At 42.7% G+C, this 18,300-nt stretch overlaps 1 protein-coding gene across 1 annotated transcript in view; it reads left to right on the top strand.

The window, feature by feature from the left end:
• The first annotated feature begins 8,518 nt into the window (after positions 1–8,518).
• stk39.S (serine/threonine kinase 39 S homeolog) overlaps positions 8,519–18,300 on the top strand; it is a 166,500-nt gene continuing 156,718 nt past the window's right edge. Inside the window, exon 1 of the mRNA XM_018238844.2 lies at positions 8,519–8,856. Within this exon, the coding sequence (XP_018094333.2) occupies positions 8,742–8,856 (115 nt within the window). The 5' untranslated portion in view covers positions 8,519–8,741. The remainder of the gene's footprint in view (positions 8,857–18,300) is intronic.

The raw sequence follows: 18,300 nt of genomic DNA, 5'->3' as shown, positions 1-18,300 counted from the left end.
GAATAACCTAACATTCTTGGGAACAGTGAATACATTTAATGCTTGGATTTTAATATGGGAAGGTGCTGTGTATGTGAGGTGCGGTGGCGTGGTACTGAGCAGATGTGACATTTGCATAGAGGGGCAGAGAGGTGAAGGCACAGCTCTGAGCAATGACGCTATGGTATAAGCAAGAATGAGTCACGGATTGATGGTTAATTAGCTCAATGAATGATAAGAGGATTAAAGGAAAAGTTTATAGAGAAGTTGCATGGGCAAATGTTCTGTGTCTCAGGTGAGTGTGGAGCCAGAGGGGGTCATTTATGAAATGTGCAGAATACAAATGCAAATTGCCATGTTTCTTACCATGCAGTATTGCAGCATTTACCCCGTCAGAATTCCAGCATTGTTGGACCACAGCTTGCACGCAATTCACCAGTGCTTGCATAAATCAGTGTCTGCTTTGGTAAACTGCACACAAGTTTCATCACTTTTTTTAGTAGAAATGTTGTCACTTCTTGCACCTCATGTGCATCAGCGTGATATTTACTGCATGTGTTTGTGAAACCTCCCCAAGCTTCCCTTGTCCATGCTGTGAACCCTGTACTGTATTCTGAGTGTGTGTGTATCAGAGCATTCACGTTGGAGCTGTGCAAAGGGTGAATGGAGTGTTTATAGGGAAAGAATTAATATTTTCCAAGTGCACTCAGTTTTAGAGTTTTTCACATGCACTTATTTCTAATGATCCCTGTGTTTGCTACACTTGCACCAACATGCTTCTACTGAGAAAATATGTGCAAAAACTGGTGCACAATAGCACTAGTATTTACCATCTCCACTATGCATAAGGTGCTTTTGTGCCTCTTTGGCGCTATCTACTGCTGCCCCTTAGCCAATAAGCGCATGAGCAGTTAGGGTTGTCATATATTCAGTTTTTGCATGAGTTACCTAGTTCAAAACTTCCTGGATTTCTAAAAAAACAGACATGACTGTGTGCTTATTGACATGCTGCATCATAACTCCACAAGCCTACCCCCCTAAATGTCATTATCCTTCCTCCTACACCCCTTCTGCAAAATAAACCCTTGTCTGCAAATGAAGCAACCCTATAACAAGTACAATCTGAAAATGGTCTGGTAAGATACATGTACCCCCTCCCCCTCAGCTTTACTACAATATTTAGCCAGAAGTCCAATGGCAGCCTGGGAGTATTTCCATTTTTATATACTGTATATAGGCACACAAGGGCCACCTCACTACAATCATACACACTGGCTCTATATATAAATAAGGCCCTGTTCTTAGCTGCTGGAACATCCAAATTTGCATGCAAAACACATTAAGATCATCAGTCACAATTTGTAATAATAGTTTTGCCCCTGAGACCAATACATTATTGGATTTCATGAAATATATTTTATCTTGCAAGAGGCAGCAGCTACCACACATCCTGTTAAATAATAAACATATCCATGTGCAGACTACATAATGATAAACTATTATGGCAAATATTTCTGAAGTATAAAAAACCCTGCATAGAAAGTTTCTTTTCCCCACACAGGCAGGAAATAAAGTTGTGCGTCTGACAAACATATGCTACAACAGGACTGACAGCGACTGACAACAAGCCAAAGCATCAGGATGAGCAATGATCCCGCTCCTGAGAAACATTCACAACTGTCAAGTGAATGTGACATTCGGCAGAATGCAGCCCAGGCGATCATGAAAAGAATGACCAGACTGCTGAGTCAAAAGATGTTCCTGCAGCTCAGCCAACAAATGAATCAGACAAGGCAACTTGTTAGTATAAAGTACAATGCTGAAATTAGTTATTGTGCAGATTGAAAGCTAACAAAAGTAAATCAATTACTTTTTAGCAGAGTCACCACTCATTAATTAGCTACCCAGAGAGAGAAATCACGGTTGTATTTCTGTGATCAGATACAACAAGATCAGAGAAAACACCCATACAATGACATCTGCTCGATCAGAACCATTAGGTGCGGTTGCTCATGCCCCCTAATGGCACAGAGAGTGTGGTATCATTGCAGGATGAAGCTGAAGACTTCAGCCCCAGTACTGGGACACAGCAGGGAACATCAGTGCCACCTTTAGTGCAAAGATTTGGTCATTAAACCCCACTGATGCCAATTCCTCTTGCCTGTTTGTAGGTTCATAAATCCATGTATTTACATGCAGAGAATTAAATGAAGGTGAAGAGAAATGTATTGTTGGCCACTTCATCACCTGCACCTATCCGGCGTGTCTGTTCCCTAAGACTTGAGTTCCAGGAATTGTAGTCCAGCAACTTTGGTTAGAAAAACACTATTATTTATTCCCACTTTACCAGCAAACAAATACAGGTAAATCAAGTCCATTTCCCTTTAACAATGCCAAACACGCCAGAAGTGGTCCCTGTAAAGTATCATCAGGCCCAGTATTTCCCTAGAATGGAGCTATGAATATGACTGAACAGGCATTAACAGTAATGTTAACATCTGTAAACAGAGAGTAGGTGGTAAAAGCAATATTTACCTAAGAATATGCATTCTGATAAAGCAGGCCTGGCAAGGAGAATGTTTACTTGAATACGAAAATAGCTGAAGGTATGGGCACAGATGAATTTGAGGGAGAAAGTCATCTAGTTTAGAGCATTTATTTGTCATAAGGATAAAAAAACCCTGAAAAAATAGCAATTTTGTTTTTTTTACCTGTCAGTCAAGTATACACTGAATATTTTGAGATTGTTACAAATTGTCCAATGTCAGAGATATGAGGTCCTCCAGCATTATAGGAAGCCTGGGGCCCCATGCTAAGGAGGATAAATATTATCTAATTCTGGAATGTGTAACCTGAGACCCTTCAGCTGTGTTTGAACTACAAATCCCAGAATCCCATTGCATGAGAAAGCCAGGAGAGCCCAGTTTAATAATATTCCTAAGAAAACACAAGTGGGGTAATTAGCAAAATCTGGTACAATGTCAAAGTTAAGCTGACAATATGCTTGCAAATAATATCATATGAAATAAAGTTTCATCTGCTAATGTTCCATGTTGGCCAGTGCTGGGCACATATGCAGATGAGGTATGAAGAGGAGCCACCGCTCCTAATTACTTCCTGCTATTCTGATCATTTGTGTATTTTGCATGAACCATCAAAGCAACAGAAGGGGGCTATGCCATGCTTAGCCACTCTTATACTCTTCATCTATTTGGTCCATGGGCTTAACAATTAGACATGCACCTGATCAACTCATATTTGGCTGCATTCATGTTATGGCAATGCTTGTGGCCACATACCATAAGTGCCAGAATAGTATAAAACTCCATACTAAATTCTTCAAGCACATAATAGCTGGGTGTCCATGGTTCTAAACATTACTATTTAAAATAGTAATGAGACAAATTAACTTTCCAGTAGCAATTCACATTGCAATACTCAAAAATTCATAGTATGATTTTATTCTTTGGGGCACTCCTGGAATTCTTTAAGGGTATTTATTAACTGCTATCTCTAACTAACACTCCTTAGCTTTGGACTGCTTATTTTTCACTGTCTAGTACTAAAGCACCTCCACCTAAGAATGCAGGCCTAATGCATCACTCATACAGTGCCCTCAACACCAGTCTGGGCTAATCACAGCATCTATACAACTAATCATGGGCAGCTCTCCATTACAAAAAATGTAAAACATTTTATAAAGGCTTTTATAAAAAGCCTTTATTTTATATCTAGGGCAACAACAAGGTTTCGAGCCATACCCGGTTCTTCAAGTTTGATAAAGAGCTAAATACAGTTTGAACTGTTGCTGTTGCCATGGATGTAAAATAAAGACTTTTTAAATTTTGCAATGGAGAGATGCCCATAATCAGTTGCCTGCTAGCTGTATGGATATTGCGGATGTGCAGCTATTATTACATTTTGTGTACAAGTGAGTGCTACCTTTTTTCTTTTTGCATTAATCCAGGATCTGGAAACCACAACCCACCTAACTAAGAAACAAGAGCTACTTCCAGGCCCAGGCTGGCAATCTGTAGAGTCTGGCAAATGCCATTGGGGCTTCTGTAAGATACCATAGACATTCAATAATTATGAAGCCGGGGGGGGGGCGTATTTTTTATGCTGTTGCCAAACATCTGCTCATATGACATTTACCCATCTACATGATATGATGTCACAGCAGATCTGCTAATTTCTATGGTCACACTTTACCACAGACAGAGACTTCTATTCAGATATCATATGTAGTGGTCAATGTTTGGTATAGTCAACTCAAATTAAGTTGATTTTTCTATATGCACACAATAAGAACTATAACTCATAAGAGGCATGCTGGTGACTCTTGAGGTTCTAGCAAAGACATCTACTCAAGAAGAACTCATGATAAGTTTATGGCTTATCTGGTTATATTGCACATATGCTTCTGGAAGCATGCAATGATCAGGCCGGTAGGAGGAACCCTGGTCATCACCAGTGATAACTGAGGATCTTTCATGTCACTGGCTCAAAATTCAAGTCAATCAGAGGCTACTCGGGCTAGTCAACAGTATGTGTTCATGCATTACATTTGAATGAATGAGTTTGCTCAAAAATATGAAATATTTGCATTGTCAAACAAAATTAAATATTCTTTATTCAAACCAATCAATGTAAAAATCAATGTAGTCATTAAGTATCCCACTGCTGGCAATTATTTTTTTATACAATGCCCTACTGCTCCATTCTTTTACGTGAGCTGACATTAAAGCTTAAATGCTGAAAAGTCATTCAATGCTAATGAGTCAAAAGACACTGGACATTTTCACTACCATATGTTGGCATTTAATTAAATGTAAATGATTTAAAAGGGCATTAGAACAACTAATTGGCATATGTCTCATCTCATCACAACTATTGTGAGCTTTCATGTGCAATGCTTTCTATAAGGGGGTTATTGAAGAATTGTTTATGAAATCTCTTTCCATGTCTCCTTATTTTGTCTAATACGGAGGACACGGAATGCATAGTTAGAGAACACCCTAAGAGGTTTTGAGTAATTATTAATGGTTGTATACATTAAACATATAAGAATACATACAAAACAAACAATAACCAATACAGAAGGTAAAGAGGGACCTGCCCAAAAGTGCTTAGAGAAGGGGTTCTGGTATAACCCCCAGCCGGTGCAGTTTTCTGATGATAGGAGCACCAGCCCAGGATTTCAGGTAAGTCAATACAATCACTTGGGGGTGCGTAACATGTGGCTCTCTCAAGAGCACCAAGCCTTTCCGTCTCCTTTAATACACAAGGTGTGGGGATGGAGTCAGATTCATATAGAAGCTGGGATTCTCATTGGGGGATTTTTTGCATTTTAATGCAGCCACAGGTCCTGGAAATCAGGGGAAAAGCTCCCTGCATGCCTTAATGAAATGTTAAAGTATGTAGAAATTTGTAGTACAGCAACAACTGAGTGTTATAGTGCAGTACAGTACTGAATGTAGGCACCCAGGGACTGTCAGCTTTAGGGGGTGGCCCTTGGGTGCTTAAATGGGAAAAAATGTTTCCATAAAAAAATTCTGCCCAGGCTGCAGACGGACGCATGTTTCTAAATCCGGCAGTGAAGGGGAGGAGGACACCAATTGGCACATGCAACAAGTCAATGTGTGCATATGCTGTACAGGAAGGAAATGTGGCAGGCTGCACCACATGCCCCAGCAGACTGACTCTAAGCTCTATGGCACGTAAAGAATTCTGATAATAAGAAAAGGCACACTGGCACACAAGCTGTGAATGCAGGTGAACACCTTGCAAAGTTTTATTACCGGAAGTGCAACGTTTCGGGGCAAGCCCCTTTGTCAAGCTTGCCCCGAAACGTTGCACTTCCGGTAATAAAACTTTGCAAGGTGTTCACCTGCATTCACAGCTTGTGTGCCAGTGTGCCTTTTCTTAGTATCAGATTTGAGGTTGCCGGTTACCTCTATCACTGTGCACCAAGGAAATTGGAATTATCTACACAGACAGGTGTGCGTGAGCAACTACTACTACGAAAAGAATTCTGGCCACTGCAGGCCTTTCAGAGGGGACTTCAGTGGACAAAACTTTCTTTTCCCTTTTGCTGCAAGCACCGGTTCAGCCGTTAATGAAACAGATTGCTCCCGGTGGGTCTGGATAGGCATGTATTTGTGATCTGTGGGTAGTCAAAATGTTCCAAAGAGATATACTGTAACATACCCTATTGAACACACATGGAGAGGCAGGCAGTCTTTAGTATTTTGTATTTTGGTGCTTAGGTCCATATATTACCAGCAGAAACAATATAAGAAAAAGCATTAAAGAGATTGTTAATTAGCACATTACATGCAGTTTAATTACGGTATATATGGCTCATTTATGAGGCAGAATCAGTGGCAAATTTGTAAGTAAACTGTGGAACCCCCACTGCTACACGTATACTGCCAGTACATTTACATATCATATTGCCCTTACTTCATTTCCAGTCATATGAGCTGATAACCAGCTACATGTCTATTACATGAGCAGCAGATACACAATGTTAATATTATTTATAATAGCAAACGCTGGATTGGTAACAATACTACTTGGCCTGGCTCTACTGCTATAACCTTACATTAAAGGGTGTTGAGTGAACAGGACAGCCAAATATCAACATCTAGGCTGATGGCACACAAACCAGTTCTGCAACTCCTGTGAAGGCTGTGCTGCCTGTTTTTGACTATGGAAATGACACTCGTGATGCATGGAGATCAGCCCGTTTTAGTGTTTTGGCCATAATTCACCTGTATCAGCAGTGCAACATATGACACAGAGGCCAGGAGCAGTGGATGTGAACTAATTAGGACTAGAGTTACCAGCTGGTAGGTATTTGCTAGGCCAGTTGGTGAAAATAAACCCAGATACCAACGCTGTTAATAGAAAAAAAAGGTAACATAGATAGAAAGGCTTGCCAATCGACAGCATAGGTCATAATGCCCTATGTCCTCTAGGGCTTAGTATAGGGCAAAAGGAAAACGAGTCTTTGAATTTCTATTGATTTGCTTTCTATTATCAAAGCAGAATATGGGAGCAGCAGATAAGTTCAACATCACTATTGCATTCCTCTTGCCATTCACAGTCTGATAAAGTGCTGCTCTGCTTTGCACAGTGACGTGTTACGCCTATTAGCATGGCCTTTGTCTTAAATGCAGGGCATTTGCTGTCAGAAAGAGAAAAAGGTATGGCAGGAATGTATAGAAAACATAATACTATGCTTATTTGCGCCGATTGTAATGTTATTCAATGGAAAGTCCTTTTCGGGAGATTGGTCACCAGCGGTATTGAAGATTTAAACATGGCCAACAAATCTCCTTGTGTGCCTTCATTCTTCATGGCACAGATTAAACAACAGACAGCGGATAAACTCTGTAGAACACCATTATATTCTAGAGAGCTTATCTGCTATGTAACCTGATCCTTTCCTCCCTTGAATAACTGCAATCACAACTATACAGTAGCTTGTTTACATAAACTATAGTAGTGTTTCTAAGGCTAATTCCACACGTGGCTGAAACACGACCTGCTGGCAAAAAAACTCCCTGTGTGAAATTAGCCTAAAGCAAACACACCAGTTTTACCAGTGCAATGCTACAGTATTTAACATTGTAAATCCTTTAAAACACTTTCAGTTTTTAGTTTCTGATTCTTTAACACAGAGATGCAGGAATATTGTCTGATTGCTAAACCTACTACTCCCGCCCCATGGCAATCATCTACATGGCAGCATTGGGTAAAAATAACACCACTGTGTTTCAAACACACATTTCAGTAACAGACAAAGTGCAATTACACATAAAACGACTTTGGGTTGACGCCCACCTTTATATTGGTTACCTACTGCAGCCCCTCCTTGACTGGGAAGCCTCCTGGAATCGAGTACGGAGACTTTTCTGAAAACTATTGACACTGGTCCTTGTCGGGGAATTTATGGGTAATTGTCGTGGCACCAGGTTTGTGACCTAGAGGGGAATGTAATAAAAGTCGGTAACGGAAAAACTATTTGCAAGGCGAAAAGTTATGCCTTTGCGCGAGCAAATTTTGCTTTGCGAGAATTTAATATAGCTTTTGCGAACCCGGAAACTGTTTATCGACCACTTCCGACCGTTTGCGAATGTTATAGTTTGCGCCAATGCGCAGCCGATGTAATAAAACTTATTTTAAAAAGTTTGCTCCGAGAGATTACGACACCTTCAAGCACTTCTTAAGAGTGCGCAATTACAATTCGCAATGCAAATACAGTTTATTTTAATTGGTGCCAATTATTTTTCTCTTTGCGACTTTTATTGCATCCCCCCCCCCCATCAAGAACAATAAATGAATCTAAGCCATGACTGAAATACTTCTGTTAGACAAGAGGTGTTGCTTCTGCTGCTCTGGCTCTAGGTAGATTAGACTAGATCCCCGGCGCCCCCTACAGGCAGTTCAGCTCCCGAGTGATGCTGGGACTTGTAGTGCACAGAGACACAGGTTACAGATGTCAGGAGAGGATCAGACTCGCCCAGCTGAGCGCACAGGGGAATGTGGAGGCGCCACCTCTCCTCACTCACTGACTGACACACAGGCGCCTCCCCCCGCCTCTCTCTCCCCTGCGGTCGGCCTGTCAGGCTGTATCCGAGCAGCGAGTGAGTGTGAATGAGCCGGGGAGGAGCGCACGGAGAATCCGCAGCAGCAGCAGCAGCAGTAGCAGCAATAAGCCTAAGAGGCGCAGCATCAGCACCACCACCCTGATCATGGCAGCGGAACAGCAGCAGCAGAGCGAGTCCCCGGTGCACAGCCCTCAGCCTCCAGCACAGCCCATCGTCTGGCCCATCTGCAGGGAAAGCTACGAACTGCAGGAGGTTATTGGTCAGTCCCTTTAATCCTTCCGCTACTTGTGTCTGTGTGTAACAAGGTGTCAGTCCCGTGACGGCCACCAGCACCGTCATCCCCGGCCCTGCTGCACCTACATCTGCAGTCGCCCTGCCTTATTATGCCTCGCACCCCATCTGTTCCACCTACACACTGGCCAATGGACTCAATGACAAAAGAAGGCTGTTACAGGCCAAGAAATACAGGGTGAAGTTGGTCTTAGAACTCCTGTTAATGTAGGAGGGGGTGCCAGTAACGAGAAGGATGCTAAATGGTTAAATTACAATTATTATAGAAGGTGTGCTTACAGTATTGAGAAAAGAAGGGTTTAAATAAAGTGTGAGGAAGGAGTTAAAGCAACTGTTATTGTAGTGGGGGTTGGAGGAAGGGGTTAAATAGCGTGAATATGGGTTTAAAAGTGCAGTATTGAAAGTGAGGTAATAGTGCTGAGAAAGGGTTAATTAGAACGTAAGGAAGAAGTTAAAGCCACTGTTACTGTAGAAGTGGGGGTTGTGCTATTGTCAAAGGAACTGGTTAAAACACTGCAAAGAAATAGCTAAAAGTACAGTTGCAGAAGGCAGTATCATGAAAGCAAGGGGTGAAAATACAGCAAGGAGCACTTAAATACATTAAACGTGTAAAATACAGTTGGGAGGTTAAAAGTGTGGGGGGATTAAAGGGAGAACATTTAAACATGAGCAAAAATAAAGAGAAGTAAAGGTTTCAACTAAAACTGCAGGAGCAGGGTATGGATAATGCAAAGAAAGGGTTAAAATACAACGAGGAGGTTTAAAGGGCAGCGCGTAAAGGGTTAAACTGTATTGAGATGAAAGGGGTTAATTGCAGAAAGAGGAAGGTTAACACAACAAGGAAAGGGCATTTGAGCGTGAATTATTAAAGGTACCATATCTGTTGTGCTTGATTACACTGTAGGCCAAGGATGTCTTTGGTGGATGCTTGGGCTTGTAGTTCACAGGCCACTGCTTGACTCTCGCTGGTACAGCCCCATAGGCTTCTGATGGATCAGTTGTCCCTGGTCTCTCACTAGTTTCATAACTACTACACCCAGCTGTAGGTTGCAGTTCTTCCCTGTTAAGCATGGCAAGCACACTGGCACACACACTGACACACACACTGGCACACACACTGACACACACACTGGCACACACACTGGCACACACACTGGCACACACACTGGCACACACACTGGCACACACACTGGCACACACACTGGCACACACACTGGCAAGCACACTGGCACGCATCCTCCAGCTCCTCTGCATAGGTAGATAGTTATAGTTCATCCTCTCAAGGTTGCCCAGTCAGGGGAGCACTCTGTAGGCCAGAATGAGGCTATTGGGACCCCCATAGCACCAGATGGCATGCTGAGACTTCCATGCTGTTTCACTGCTGTACTGCCCGTGATAACGGAAACCACAGATGCCTATCTCTGCCTACCCACCCCCTCCTTTACTCCTATTTAACCCTGCAGTACCAGAGCTGCAAGAAGAGATTTCCTATTAAAGTTTCAATACTCTCTTGCATTTATATTCTATTCCATGATTCTACTGGGCCCCTCTGTCATGCTCTTACTGTCACCAACGTGTTACTTGGCCCTACTGGGGCAACACCAGCAGTTCATACAGTACACATGCAAATAGTAAAATATGCTTTCATTGCTTACATGGCAGACGCAAGGCGTTAAATCAAATTTTAAAGGCAACACAGAGGCGATGTTTGTATTTTCATTTGAACGTGTGAGTTACATGTGGATCAGGTGGGTGGAGTGGCTGAAAGGGCAGATAAAACCTGGGTGCTTTTCCCATAGATAACAAAGCTGCACTGTGTAGCTCAGCATTTTTCAATAGGCCTGCTCTGCTTTCTCCATACTGTATCAGCTGCCTGCGTGATGCTGACCGGTGTGTCTTTGCTTCTTGTTTAATCCTTCAGCATGTTTGTGGATTTTTAAATTGTCTGATACATGGCAATATATAACTCCAATTATCAGCAGCAACAATATTTTTTTAAAGATACAGTACAACCTTTCAAATATGATTTATGTATATTCATACTATGTATCAATATACCTTGTATAGTGTATCCTTGTAAATTATTACTGCCCCTGTTGTAAAATATATAGAGAATAGTGTACCACTGTTGTAAATTAGAAGTATATTAGAAGTCACTAGGGGGGGCATTACCCTTTCTGGGGAACTCGAAAGTCACTCAGATTTTAGAAATCACCAAAGAAATCACCATTAGTGACTTTATGGCATTATACAAGTATGAGACTGCAGGGTGAGTGTTTTCATGTAGGTTACTGAACTTCAAAGAAGAAGGGGTACAATGAACAGGTTTCAGGAGTCATTTGACATTGCTAAGCATTATCCTTCCTTCCTTCCTTCCTTCCTTCCTTCCTTCCTCCCTTCGGATAGGGTGCTCAGGGCTCTATCCCAACCTATTATTATCTTGCACTTTCCGCTTGCTTCATAAATGAGGTCCAGAATCTTATATACTGTATGAACATGTCAGCACAGGCATGGGACCTGTTATCCAGAATGCTTGGGACCTGGGGTTTTTCCAGATAACGCATCTTTCAATAATTTTGGCTAATTTGAATGTACTAGGAAATCATTTTAACATTAAATAAATCCAATAGGCTGGTTTTGCCTCCTCCAATAATTATTTATTATATCTTTGTTTGGATCAAGTACAAGGTATTGTTTTGTTATTACAGAGAAAAATGAAAATAGCTTTTAAAAATTTGGATTATTTGATCATAATGGAGTTTATAGGCGATTGCCTTTCCATAAATTGGAGCTTTCTGGATAATGGGTTTACATATAATGGATTCCATACCTGATTTACATTAATATTAATCCTATATGATGTATCTACGAATATTTAATATAGTCAGCATTTCTTGTGTCAGTGTCTGGCCTAATGAGCCTTGATCAGACTTAATCCATTGGCTGGATTGTTTCTGTCTGGCAATGTGTTCTTATACAGGTATAATCAAGCAAAGGTTTGCTTCTGTATAATGACTGGTGTAATGAGATGTACAGTTGATGTATTGATGGGAGTTACAGTTGGACTGCATTTGATTGCTGGATACAGAACATGTTGTATGTGTTTGGCTAGGCATCCCCGGATCCAATTATAAGTCATTTGTGCTTAATAAGGGAGGCATTGACTCCAGAACATTGTTAGACAGTGTTTTGGGAAGGTTTGGTTCACATAGTTAATATTTTCCTAGAATGGTGTGAGGGTATGTTAAATAAATACACAAGGTTTCCTTTTACGCTGAGTAAAGGGAATACATAAAGTTGTCTTTTGGGAGTAAACTCAATGGCTCCCATGTCAATTTATAGAGTCTCTGTAACAAGCAGAACCTGTTTTCTGGCTGAATTGCAGCTCTGGCAGGTTCCATACAGTACATCCCTGCTTCTCAATCAACAAAGAAAATGTTCTGCAATACAGTTTAAAGGGGTCTCCAACCAAAAATTGCTTTTTTTTTTTGCACAATAAAATAAACTTTCCTTCAGTAACCTTCAGTAAATATTCTCAGTGTTATTTATTAACGTAATTGCAACTAAAAGCAGGATTTGTGTATCAGCTACTGCACTGCTGGTTTTGCATCTTGAAAAGTAATTTCCCCTTTAGGTCTGTCAGCTGGCTTCTGCTACATTGTTTCAGGAGTCAGAACCAGAAGGTTGAAGAATTAACAAGCCAGGCAGATACAGCTTTGAAATGGCAATTATATTTACACATACGCAGTAGTTCAACTTTAAGTTAACTTTTAGTATTTTATAGAATGGCTCATTCTAAGCAACTTTATAATTAGTCTTAATCTTTTCTTTTTTATAGTTTTTGAATTATTTTCCGCCAGCTTCTGACTCTTTCCGGCCTTTAAATGGGGACCACTGACCCCATCTAAAAAAACAAATGCTCTGTAAGGCTACACTTTCCTTTATATTGCTACGGGTTATTACTTCTCTTTTTATGCAGGCCCTCTCCTCTTTATTTTTTTTTTTTTTTCAGTTTGTTTTTCAAATCAATGCATGGTTGCTAGGGCAATTTGGAACCTAGCAACCAGACTGCTAAAGTTGCAAACTGGGAGCTGCTCAATATAAGCTAAATTACTCAAAATACAAAAATAACGCAAATTGCAAAGTCTCACAGAGTATCACTCAATACATCTTACTAAAAGTTTATTTAAAGGTGAACAGCCCCTTTAATACCATTGAAAATATCTAATGAATGTATGCTTAGAATTATATTTTCAATCATGAAAAAATATGTTGTTGTTTTGGAGATCCACTTTAAAAAGAGAATTAAATGCTACACATTATGTTTGGGCATATGTACAAGCGCAAGCAACCACAGCCCTTTAACAGCAGCCCAGTAGCTCTCCATCTTCTTTTCTGCTGATTCACTGCACATGGTCTGGGCTGCTGTCACTTACCAGCCCTGTAGCATTAGCTTCTAGAAAAGAAGTAACCTTATTTTCCACCCACAGTTTAGCTTCTCAATAAAACCACACTGAGCATGTGCAGGGCCCCGGGTCTATCAAATATCCAAGATGGGCAACTGTTATTGCCTGGATGATTGCTGTTATAGGGCTGTTGAACTTCTCTGTTGGTTTAGAGTTTAGTATAAAATACAGTATATAATATACTGCATGTTTAGCCATACGCATTAGACTTTAGTGTTCATTAATGCATAGGGCATACTTCACCTCTTTCATTGCCTTAATTTGTAGCAATGAGCAAAACACTGCTACCTGTTTTGAAAGTGAATAATGTTGTGAACAGCCAATCACTGATTGCTGTGTCATAGCCCTGTTCCCTGATTTCACACACCCAACCAGGGATGTAGCGAACGTCGGAAAAAAAGTTTGCGAACATATTCGCGAACTTGCGCAAAAATGCGAGCGGTTCGCGAACGGTTCGCGAACCCCATAGACTTCAATGGGAAGGCGAACTTTAACATCTAGAAAAGACATTTCTGGCCAGAAAAATGATTTTAAAGTTGTTTAAAGGGTGCAACGACCTGGACAGTGGCATGCCAGAGGGGGATCAAGGGCAAAAATGTATCTGAAAAATCTGCCTGTGTGTGCTTGGAAGAGATAGTGTAGGGGGAGAGCTGTTAGTGATTTCAGGGACAGATGATAGTAAGTTTGCTGGCTAGTAATCTGCTTGATACTGCTCTGTATTGGAGGGACAGAAGTCTGCAGGGATTTGAGGGACATTTTAGCTTAGGTAGCTTTGCTGGCTAGTAATCTACTGTTCTCTTTAAACAACTGCCATACGTTGACCTTGTAGGCATTGTTTGCCCAGTTTTTTTGGACGCAGCCACTGAAGCACAGTTGCCATAAAAAATATGCCATATAAATGCTGAAAATAGTAATTTTTCGCCATACGTTGACCTTGTAGACATTGTTTGCCCAGTTTTTTTGGTTGCAGCCACTGAAGCACAGTTGCCAGAAAAAATATGCCATATAAATGCTGAAAATAGTCATTTTTTGCCATACGTTGACCTTGTAGGCATTGTTTGCCCAGTTTTTTTGGCCGCAGCCACTGAAGCACAGAGGCCAGAAAAAATATGCCATATAAATGCTGAAAATAGTCATTTTTTTGGTCGCAGCCACTGAAGCACAGTTGCCAGAAAAATTATGCCATATAAATGCTGAAAATATGCATTTTTTTGGTTGCAGCCACTGAAGCACAGAGGCCAGAAAAATTATGCCATATAAATGCTGAAAATATAAATTTTTTTGGTTGCAGCCACTGAAGCACAGAGGCCAGAAAAATTATGCCATATAAATGCAGAAAATATGCATTTTTTTGGTCGCAGCCACTGAAGCACAGTTGCCAGAAAAATTATGCCATATAAATGCTGAAAATATAAATTTTTTTGGTTGCAGCCACTGAAGCACAGAGGCCAGAAAAATTATGCCATATAAATGCAGAAAATATGCATTTTTTTGGTCGCAGCCACTGAAGCACAGTTGCCAGAAAATTATGCCATATAAATGCTGAAAATATAAATTTTTTTGGTTGCAGCCACTGAAGCACAGAGGCCAGAAAAATTATGCCATATAAATGCTGAAAATATGCATTTTTTTGGTCGCAGCCACTGAAGCACAGTTGCCAGAAAAATTATGCCATATAAATGCTGAAAATATGCATTTTTTTGGTTGCAGCCACTGAAGCACAGAGGCCAGAAAAATTATGCCATATAAATGCAGAAAATATGCATTTTTTTGGACGCAGCCACTGAAGCACAGTTGCCAGAAAAATTATGCCATATAAATGCTGAAAATAGTCATTTTTTGCCATACGTTGACCTTGTAGACATTGTTTGCCCAGTTTTTTTGGTTGCAGCCACTGAAGCACAGAGGCCAGAAAAAATTAAACCAGTAGGGTTTGCACCCTAGTTTGTAACGGTGGCGGAGGGAGGAGGAGGACGCTAAAGGACAGCTGTGTGTGGAGTCATGAGGCTTGAAGAGAAGGACAGCTGCATAGAAGTCAGAACAAGTCTTCCGGCGTGCAGTAACCCTCCGAGATCCACCCCTCATTCATTTTAATAAAGGTCAGGTAATCGACACTTTTGTGACCTAGGCGAGTTCTCTTCTCAGTTACAATCCCTCCTGCTGCACTGAAGGTCCTTTCTGAGAGCACACTTGAGGCTGGGCAAGACAAGAGGTTCATGGCAAATTGTGACAGCTCTGGCCACAGATCAAGCCTGCGCACCCAGTAGTCCAGGGGTTCATCGCTCCTCAGAGTGTCGATATCTGCAGTTAATGCCAGGTAGTCCGCTACCTGCCGGTCGAGGCGTTCTTTGAGGGTGGATCCAGAAGGGTTGTGGCGCTGCCTTGGACAGAAAAACATTTGCATGTCTGACGTTACAGACTGGCCAAAGGGCTTTGTCCTTGCAGGTGTGCTCGTGGCAGGATTACTGGCACCTCTGCCCCTGGAATGTTGATGAGTTCCTGAAGTGACATCACCCTTAAAAGCATTGTACAACATGTTTTGCAGGCTGGTTTGTAAATGCCGCATCTTTTCGGACTTGTGGTATGTTGGTAACATTTCTGACACTTTATGCTTGTACCGAGGGTCTAGTAGCGTTGCGACCCAGTACAGGTCCTTCTCCTTAAGCCTCTTGATACGGGGGTCCTTCAACAGGCATGACAGCATGAAAGACCCCATTCTCACAAGGTTGGATGCAGAGCTATCCATCTCCGCTTCCTCATTATCAAGGACTGCATCATCCACGGTCTCCTCCCCCCAGCCACGTACAAGACCAGGGGTCCCCAAAAGGTCACCACTAGCCCCCTGGGAAGCCTGCTCCTGTTGGTCCTCCTCCTCCTCCTCCACAAAGCCACCTTCCTCCTCTGACTCCACTTCTGGCACCTCTCCCTGCGTTGCAGCAGGTGCCTGGGTTCGTTCTGGTGATTCCGACCAGAAATCGTGCGCTTCCAGCTCCTCGTCACGCTGGTCTACAGCCTCATCTGTCACTCGTCGCACGGCACGCTCCAGGAAGAAAGCGAAGGGTATTAGGTCGCTGATGGTGCCTTCGGTGCGACTGACCATATTTGTCACCTCTTCAAAAGGTCGCATGAGCCTGCAGGCATCGCGCATAAGCACCCAGTAATGGGGGAAAAAAATCCCCAGCTGTGCAGATCCAGTCCTACCACCCAGTTCAAAAAGGTACTCGTTGACGGCCCTTTGTTGTTGCAGCAGACGTTCCAACATAAGGAGCGTTGAATTCCAGCGAGTCTGGCTGTCAGAAATCAAACGCCTGACTGGCATGTTGTAGCGCTGCTGAATGTCAGCAAGGCGTGCCATGGCTGTGTAGGAACGTCTGAAATGGGCCGACACCTTTCTGGACTGGGTGAGAACGTCCTGGAATCCTGGGTACTTGGAGACAAAACGTTGGACTATTAAATTTAACACATGTGCCATGCAGGGCACATGTGTTAAATTGCCTAGTCTCAACGCTGCCAACAGATTGCTTCCATTGTCACACACCACTTTTCCGATCTGCAGTTGGTGTGGGGTCAGCCACCGATCGGCCTGTGACTGCAGAGATGACAGGAGTACAGATCCGGTATGGTTTTTGCTTTCCAGGCACGTCATCCCCAAGACAGCGTGACAACGGCGTACCTGGCACGTCGAATAGCCTAGGGGGAGCTGGGGGTGCACAGGTGTGGAGGAGGAGAAGGAGGACCCAGCAGCAGAGTAAGAAGAAGAAGAAGACGAGGTAGAGAGCGATGGAGGAGTAGAGGTGGTGGCAGAACCGCGTGCAATCCGTGGCGGTGACACCAACTCCACTGTTGTTGTTGAGCTACCCATTCCCTGCTTCCCAGCCATTACCAAGTTCACCCAGTGGGCAGTGTAGGTGACATACCTGCCCTGACCATGCTTGGAGGACCATGCGTCAGTAGTCATATGGACCTTTGGCCCAACACTAAGTGACAGAGATGCGGTAACTTGGCTCTGCACATGTTGGTACAGGTGTGGTATTCCCTTTTTAGAAAAAAAATTGCGGCTGGGTACCTTCCACTGCGGTGTCCCAATTGCTACAAATTTGCGGAAGGCCTCAGAGTCCACCAGCTGGTATGGTAAAAGCTGGCGGGCTAAGAGTGCAGACAAGCCAGCTGTCAGACGCCGGGCAAGGGGGTGACAGTCAGACATTGGCTTCTTACGCTCAAACATGGCCTTCACAGAAACTTGGCTGGTGTTAGATGACTGGGAATGGGAACAGGTGGTCAAGGTGGAAGGCGGAGTGGAGGGTGGTTCAGACGGGTCAAGGAGAGCAGAGGTAGAGCAGTAAGATGCTGGACCAGAAGGAGTGTGGCTTTTAGTTTGCCTGTTGCCTTTGAGGTGTTGCTCCCAAAGTGCTTTGTGCTTGCCGCTCATGTGCCTTCGCATAGAAGTTGTACCTATGTGGCTGTTGGGCTTACCAAGGCTCAGTTTCTGACTGCACTCATTGCAAATTACAATGCTTTTGTCAGAGGCACACACATTAAAAAAATCCCACACTGCTGACTTTTTGGAAGTGTGCGATCTGGCGGTAACAGTAGAAGTTGGCGGCATTGGCGGCAATGGCGGGTGCGTTGGCCGGCTGAACACAGGTGCCGATACATGTTGTTGCCCTACTGATCCCTGCGGGCTGTCCTCCCTGCTTCTTCTAAGTCTTATTCTCCTACTGCCTCTCTGACTCTCCGTCTCTCCATCTGAACTACCCTCCTCTTGCTCTCTTCTACTAGGCACCCACAAAACATCAATCTCCTCATCATCATTCTCCTCAGATGCATCAATTTCTTCTGACACATCACAGAAGGAAGCAGCAGCGGGGACCTCCTCCTCATCACTCATTATGTCCATCTCTATCGTGTTCTCTGCCAGAATTAAATCTGGTGTAAGGTCCTCATCT

The sequence above is a fragment of the Xenopus laevis genome, chromosome 9_10S (genome assembly GCF_017654675.1).
Source record: "Xenopus laevis strain J_2021 chromosome 9_10S, Xenopus_laevis_v10.1, whole genome shotgun sequence".
NCBI lineage: Eukaryota > Metazoa > Chordata > Amphibia > Anura > Pipidae > Xenopus > Xenopus laevis.
Note: the sequence above shows the minus strand (reverse complement) of the source record. Positions and strands in the feature narration are given on the sequence as shown.